This window comes from Aedes aegypti, chromosome 2 (genome assembly GCF_002204515.2).
Source record: "Aedes aegypti strain LVP_AGWG chromosome 2, AaegL5.0 Primary Assembly, whole genome shotgun sequence".
NCBI classification, from domain to species: Eukaryota; Metazoa; Arthropoda; class Insecta; order Diptera; family Culicidae; genus Aedes; species Aedes aegypti.
This window is the reverse complement of record NC_035108.1, coordinates 265,079,280-265,087,563: the sequence shown is the minus strand read 5'-3', so window position 1 is coordinate 265,087,563 and position 8,284 is coordinate 265,079,280. Positions and strand designations below refer to the sequence as shown.

At 35.2% G+C, this 8,284-nt stretch overlaps 1 protein-coding gene across 1 annotated transcript; it reads left to right on the top strand.

Moving 5' to 3' along the window:
- Nucleotides 1–4,348: 4,348 nt before the first annotated feature.
- LOC110675648 lies at nt 4,349–5,055 on the top strand. Its single transcript, XM_021841216.1, has 2 exons — nt 4,349–4,599; nt 4,661–5,055. The coding sequence occupies exons 1-2, from the start codon at nt 4,571–4,573 to the stop codon at nt 5,016–5,018; spliced, it is 387 nt and encodes a 128-aa protein (XP_021696908.1). The 5' UTR covers nt 4,349–4,570; the 3' UTR covers nt 5,019–5,055.
- Nucleotides 5,056–8,284: the final 3,229 nt, after the last annotated feature.

The following is an 8,284-nucleotide window of genomic DNA, read 5'->3' as shown; positions in this document are numbered from 1 at the left end:
TAAAGTATTCATATGAGTAATTGAGGATCCCATGAGAAAACAACGGATACCGCAACTATAGGAACACAAATTAAATATATATTTTTAGCGGTTAAATGAAGTTGAATTGTTCGTAGTACCACCACTATTGGAATGTTTACCCTATATTGAAATTTTAACATTATAAATCCAAAACTTTTTCTTATTTTTTTTGAGATTTTTTTTCCCTGCGTGTTGTTATAAAAACATCGAATGTTTATTCGCCTACAACTATGCTTCCAACGTGAATCAACTCAAACGAATCACACACAAAACGATAAAACGACGAACGTAGTCATAGAGGTGTGAAAAGCTCTACGCGCATGGTTCAATCTCACTCAGTCGTGCGTCATGTAACTTGGACATGTCACTAAAATAAGCCATACCTTTGGGAAGCGATTTTACAATGTTTGCGTGAGAGAAGTTTCCACATTAATATCCTGAAATATTGCCCCTCAAGCGAATGCGAACCGAACTCAACTGGTTCGGTGCAGATAATCCCATTCGATGAAACTGGGCTGTCACAGGTACTTCGTCGATTCAAGATGCTTTGAAGAACAATCCGGAAATTTCAGGTTCATCGGCGGTTTCAACCAGCAAATTATTACGTGAGAAGGTATAATGGTCTGGTATCATTGAATCGTCGATACGGGGCTGATGCTGACTGCGAGATGGATGCATTAATAATTATCACCAAAACAGGTAGCCCAAGCATGAATTGCGTGTTGACCACGAATCAAATGCAGTCAAGTTGCTGTGAAGAACCCCAAAGCACAAAACGAATGTTCGTTAAATTTTAGTTTCGTTTTTTCGCTGTTATATCAAAATTAGTAATTATTCGTAAAATTCCCATATAAAACTAGGTTTTTGGTGGGATGTTTGTATGATAACAGCTGTTTCGCAAGACGAACGAAGGGTCAAAAGTTCGAACATTACCGTTAAACATCTTTTCGTTAAAGAAATAGTTCCGGCTTCCCGGGGCATAGAGAATTTTTGTGATTGCCACACGATATACACATCCAAAATGGAAAATTGGACGGAAATGCTCTCAGTTAATAACTATGAAAGTGCTCATTAGAACAGTAAACCTCTAAGTAGGCTATGTCTAAGTTGGGAAGTAACGTCAGAAAAAAGGAGAAGAGAAAGATTACATAATTATTCAACCTAACTGTAACACAAATAATAGTTTATTAAAAACGACAGATCTCAAATAAGCATGTGTGTAATCTACACTACAAAGCCAAAAGCTTAGATTCATTCCTTAAAAACATACAAAAGTGTTTTGTCTATATCTCTGTGGTTCAACATCCGATGGAAACTGTCCATAGTTCTATGCTCTTCGACATTACTCTTACTTCGTAGGTATTTTGATTCCGTTATTTTTTATTTTTTTTTTCAAATTCTGTTTACTAAATATTTATTTGAAATTATGACTTTTTTCAAAAATAACTTTAAAACATGACATATTTTTTTTGCATAAGATCTTCAATAAAATTAAAATCAATCCGGTATTTTTCACACACCAAGAAGTAACACAAAATTTTGCACAATACACCAAACTGAAGGGTGACCCCGAACATTTGCACGATGACTTGAAATATCTTTTTATTGATTTTACACAGTTTTCAGCTTTTTACGCCAAAATACTGCAAGTATTTAACACGTGGGCTACGGGGTTGACAAACAACATTGATTTTTTTTTTGTAATTGAACATACAGTGGCCCAATTTCATATTCGTACGAGACATTGTGTTATAGTAAGAAACTATTAAATGATGTATTGAGTTTAAAATAATTTATTCATATTGAAGGTCATATGTGTAACCTTTTATTTGCCAATCATACAATGTTTTCATTTACATTCATCTTTGGATTAATGCAAAGTATTGAACTAGTGTCTAAAAATCACCCAATTCGTACACCTATCAAAATCAAAACATGTAACATTCAAAACTAAATTGTAATGCTCTACTTGATTGCTCAAGTCAAAGCACAGTTAAACAGTTTATAAGCAGGTAAATAAGAAACTTGTTAAAATTATGAGTAATACCAGTTAGCCAATGATTATTGCAACAAAACCCAATAATTCGAGCAATAACGTTCATATTTATTGTTGGATCCGATCTAGGAACTATATTTGTGAGCACTGGAAGAGTTTTGATGGAAATGAATTCAGTTTACAGAAATAATAAGCAGTTTTGGTTCCTTTTGAGTTCAGAAAATTGTTGTATCATAACCTTTAAACTCTCTAAATTGTTATTTTAATCAAAATAAACAATATAAATATTAGTAGTAGAACGCTAATGGCGCTGTTCTTACAAAACTGAATTAGTTTATTATCCGTTCAACTGTATATTTTCATTGCTTGTCCGATGCCATGTTGTTGTGGATGATTTTAAAATTTATTTGACACTTTGAGGACCGGTACTCAAGCTGTCAGCGCGTGGCAAACTAGATGTTGGTAACACGACATTAGCATTCTTAGGTTAATGCTTCTACTATATAAACCAAATTTTCGATCTAAGCATCAGGTAAAAGTTTAATTTTGAACTTGTCTGTAAAAATAATTTGTACCACGAACTTTGTTTTACGACAAACTACCATACACTGCGCTGTACATACCCCCACGTAATTGAATTTATCGCAATACTGTCAACCCTCCATGAGTCGATGTTCCATTATTCGATATCGACACACACACAGCGGTGCCGAATTCACTGGTGTCCATGGTCACATGAATAACAGGGCACCGCCCAAACGTCAAATAGTGAACTCGTGCATCGGTCCATACTAAGAACATAAAGTCATGTGTTTCTATGATGGTCCCTTCAAACAGCTCTCCAAAAAAAAAGCTGTTCCATGACTCGATATTTCCATAAGTCGATGGTCCCTTCAATATCGACTCATGGAGGTTTGACTGTATTTAATTATCTTTGAATTCATATTCAAATCATACTCAAAATAGGATCGTATTTTGCAGTTATTTGATTTTATAATAAAAATACAAAATAAATTCAATGAGCAAAGAGCATTGATATACTTTTCACTAGAATACATCCTGTAGTTTTAATCATTTCAAATAACGGGGCCCAGATAGCCGTAGCGGTAAACGCGCAGCTATTCAGCAAGACCAAGCTGAGGGTCGTGGGTTCGAATCCCACCGGTCGAGGATCTTTTCGGATTGGTAATTTGCTCGACGTCCCAGGGCATACTGTAATTTCGTAACTGCCACACCATATACGCATGCAAAAATGGTCATTGGCATAGTAAGCTCTTAGTTAATAACTGTGGAAGTGCTCATAAGAACACTAAGCTGAGAAGCAGGCTCTGTTCCAGTGGGGACGTAACGCCAGAAAGAAAAAGAACGTATGTCTTGCGGTTACGGTTATAATATTTATTCTATCAATGTCTATAATATTGTTTGATAGTAAAATGTAAAATAAAAATAATTATTACGCAATGTCTCGATAGGAACATTAACTATGGATTATGTTTACCCATTTGAGAGCCAAACTGAAAGAAATTGACTAAAACTTTTGGTTTAGAATTTGCTATAAACGTTATATTAACCAAGATTATAAAGTATATGATGCCGATATCCACTCGTAGCTGTTCTAAAACTGATTATAGGTTTTTGAAACTTGTTCAATTTTCGCAGTTATTATTCTTAAGGAAGTGATCTTAAAAAATGTACATTATTGTTCGACATACTGGATTTGTTTAGTGAAAACATTGAAACAGTGGTATTTTTCTTAAATTAACTTAAGTTTCAAATATGTCCGTCTACAAATTGTCCAAATGTACTTCACTACATCTGAACAACGCAATGCAGAACTTGAGCAATCATCTAGCTCTTTAAAAAACAGTTTTTAATGTTGAATGTTTGATTTTTAATAGGTGTACGAATATGGAATTGATTCAATTTTAGACATAAATTGAATAGTATTCCATCATCCCAAAGATTTAAGCATATGAATACAGTTTACAATTACCGAACAATAGATGACACATGGATGACCTTCGTTATTGATAAAGTATATCAAAGTCCATAGATCATTTGATAGATTTCTGTCAAAATGATATAGAAAAAGTGCCCCGTACGAAAATAAGGGGTCTATTTTGTAATTCGAGCGAATTCACGTGACTCGTCAGAAGTCATTGTCGATCAAAGTGAGCATGCATATTTCAGATGTCACCCGTCGACTCCCATGGACCTATGCACGGGTTCATTATCTGACGTTATAGCGGTGCCGTGTTATTTATGGGACCATAGCAACCAGTGAATTCGGCACCGCTCAAACGTCAAATTAGTGAACTCGTGCATCGGCCCATAGTAATCCAGTCACATAAAGTGACACTTGTCGATAAACTCGAGTGACAGAGCCAAGTCGAGTGAAATTTTTGGTCGACAGTGACTCCAGTCGAGACGCTCATTCCTTCCTCCTGCACTAAAATAACATGGAGCGCATTACCAACTACGCAAAAACAAACCGCTCCCGGGAAATGTTCTGCAAACACAGATTTTGCAACATCAAAAATTCCTTAAAAGCCAATGTTGGAGAAGGCAAAGGTCTCTTTTCGGTAACAAAGTTCAAATCGTTTAAACCGTACGTTGAATTTAAAAAGTTAATCCTCTTCGCAGGAACAAAGTTATAAGTTTTGTGCGACGCGAGTGGTCCCAAGTTGCTGCGGTTGTGATTGTGCCGATGAATCAGCCCTGGAATCTAGTGGGAACGTATCGAAGGAACTGCATACCACCCCTAGACCCTTCGCGACGAAAGGCCGTTAGCTACCCCTCGCCCGTCAAGAAGTGCGCCCGGTACCCAGCTCGAGAGTCGACATCGAACCCGTACGTGGTTCAGCGACAGGTCATCACGGAGTGTCCGAACTGCGATTCGCCCGACAAACCGACCAACCGGCGACCGACAAATGACCGCCAACCGGCGCCAGGTGATGAAAAGTGCAAATCCTTCCAAATAACCCTATTTCCCTTTCCTTAAGAAACCTAATAAACCTAACAAATGAATTCGAATTTTATATGAGCTTTTTGTAATTATTTATTTTGCTACGATTCCCTTATTTTCTCTATTTTGTTGTTGAATTCGATTTCGTTGAATTAGTGTCGGAAGTGAGTCTGCCCAGAAGCTAAACGATTCTCCCGGATAGGCACTGAGAGGGCTTAAATATAAATAATTCTGTAAATTTCCTAGTGTTAATTTTTTATTAGTGTACTTTTTTATTTAAACTTTTTTCTTAGCTTTAATTGAATTAATTTAATTTGAATTTAAAAAGAAATGTGTGAATTAGATAATTATCTTACAATATGCATAACATAAGGAGGTAATAACATAGATAAATTGCTTACAATTTGAAGGGGAGACGAAAGAAGTTTTGAAAAAGGGGCTGGCTATAGCCATGGGTCATCTATACATGGTTGGGTGACAAAACGTCAAAACAGCAAGACGTCGAAAGGACGAAACATCGAAAAGAGGGAATTGGAAGAAAAACATGTATGTGGAAGAATGAGTCTCTTCCGAAAGAATACATAATTCAATATGTGCCAAACGTACATTTCATCGGACACGGTATGAATATATCAGCAAACAATTCCATATTGCTGTTGAAATTTTACTGCTTTCGACATTTTGTCCATACGACATTTTGTCACTATCGACACTTTGGAATTCGACGATTTGTCATTCTACGTTTTTTTTTCGACGTTTTGTCCTTCGACATTTTGTCCCTAAACCTAATGCATAGAGCGTCATCCAAAAATTACGAAACGGGTTGGGGTGTGGTAAGCTCAAATGTTTAGGATCATAAAAAATACAATATAGAACACAGAATATGTACGGTGGTGTCGAAATTATTAAATTTTAGCGTTATGTAATGAACGGCAGCCGCTCAGGCAGCCATGAGCTCTTTTTGATTAAGTTTGTGCACAATACTATTCATCTGTGAAAACCGATTCAAAGATAACATGCCTGCTTCTTAATTGTAAGATGAAACAATTTTTAGTAAAATCATTTCCGATATATTTTTTTTATTTGTTGGTGTTATATTTCAATTTTAATCAAACTTTCATATGAAGCGTTAGTTTCTTGTTCAATGGGATGTTTTTTTAATGGGTTTAGTAGTAAGCATATTGGAAACATAAAGAAGTCGACCATTAAGGGTAATTTTTAACTCGTTTCCAATATGAGGCCAAACGTGTCCATTTATGAACCTCCATTCCCACATCCTCTGAACAAGTTTTCGATAAATTAAAGGAACAATTCATCCATACGTTTATGCTAAACAATTTTGCGAAACTTCACACAATCCCTTTTTTTTGTCCTTAAACAGGAAGATATTGAAAAAACAACTCATTTAGATAATATCGCATTTTTTTATTTCATCTAAATCTCAAAACTGAAAGTTTGATTAAAAATGCCCGAAAAAAAATGTGAACTGTAGAACCAAAATATTAAAAATAAATTATCGGAAATGGTTAAACCAGAAATTGTTTCATCTTACAAGTAAGAAGCAAGCATGTTACCACTAAACCAGTTTTCACAAACAAATAGTATTGTGCACAAACTGAATTAAAAAGAGCTCATGCCTGCCTAAGCGGCTGTTAAATGGTTTCGCAGAAAATGTGAAAATTTTGATTGCTGAATTATTGGTTGCTATTTTATGTTAGTCTGTAATTTTTATGGGGATATTCTGATACAAAATGGATCTCAAGAATTGATAATCTATTCTTAATGAGTACCTATCAACATATTTAGAAATTGCAAATAACAGTATTATCACATTTTTTTACAGACTTCGACATCGCCTCCTGATAAATCAGCTAAATCACGCAAGACCACTTACATGTTAGTGTCCAACCTATATAATTTTTGTATTTCTGCTGAGAGTTTATTAGACCAACCAGCTCATATAAACATAATAGACACATAGTCGTATCCTTGTAATTCAACAATGTTACTGGATTGCATTGCTAATTGCTTTACCTAATGGAGCAAAGAATCAAATCCTAATCAAGCATATTCTCAAACTTATAATAATTATGATTTAATGAACCAGATGTGTGAAATAAAAAAAAAGTGGTATTTATATGGTGCACATCCTCAAATGCTTGTTAAATGATCCTTTACATTCCAAATTCTTATATAAAATTGATGCCAAAATTCTTCTGAAATGATGCAAATTTACTTGAAGTCATCCAATATGTCAATATGTTGATTTAATAAATTCAATGGTTGAATAATTGAATTTAAAAAGATATTGATATTTTGCTTATTACACTTTTTGTGATTAAAAATGCAAAATTTTCAAACTTTGTTGAAAAATAATCCTAAGGTGCTGCAAATCATTTGAAAACGGCCTTTTTCTACACTCTTCTTGCACTTCAAGACCCATACAGACGCGTCCCTGATCCATCCAAAAAATGTATTTTGTCGAACAGTGTGATTACTATTATGATAATTTATTGGCTTGTTTCGGTGACCGCGATACTTATACTCAGAGTGAATGAGAGTAACGAAAGTAATGAAATGAAAAGATGGATAGAATCGCAAACAAGCGACAGGGAAATGAATAGAAGTAGAAAATTAACAGAAGGCCATAAGTGTGAACAACACAAAAACACAAATGTATAGAATCCAATTGGCATAGAAATCTAACTCCAGTTCGCATAAGATCACTTGGGCAAATTGGGGGTATGCGAGATGATCCGCGAAAAACCAAATAAGTAACGTGATTCTCGTAAAAATCTCCGAAAAACGCCGAACAACATAGTTAACAGGTCGAGGCGACAAATTTTTGCCTGTCTAGCCGTTTAAGGACATATCTCTATGAGTACCAAAATGGCCTCTAATATGGCACCTTACTCCCCCCTTCACTTTCCGCTCCTTTCTCCCACGCTACTCACAGTGTTTTCGAGAGCGATCACAAAAATGATTATTTGAAGTTACTAACCTTATTGTAGAGGGGTGGTTTCTTAACTTAAAGCATTCCATAATGTATTTTTCACAAATTACCGGATTTTTGAATGCAAACACGTAGTTATTGCTGTGATTTGTGTTGAAAAATACTACGCACTACCGAATCACTTCTTATTCACAGAATTAAATTGCTTTAAGGACTATATGAAATTTAGTCGAAAGGACATTTAGTCGAATTGAGACTCTTCAGATTATTGTAGAGGGAGTTTTGAGGTTGATGTCATATTTCTCATCCCGGCTGTTTCTGCAGATAGGATGAATCGTGACAAATTGAT

What these genes read in the sequence shown, in the direction of transcription:
- LOC110675648 (XM_021841216.1), top strand. Translation starts at nt 4,571, where the DNA reads ATGTTGGAGAAGGCAAAGGTCTCTTTTCG. An exon ending in AAGGCAAAGGTCTCTTTTCG is followed by an intron (nt 4,600 to 4,660) that starts GTAACAAAGTTC and finishes TCCTCTTCGCAG; the next exon opens with GAACAAAGTTATAAGTTTTG.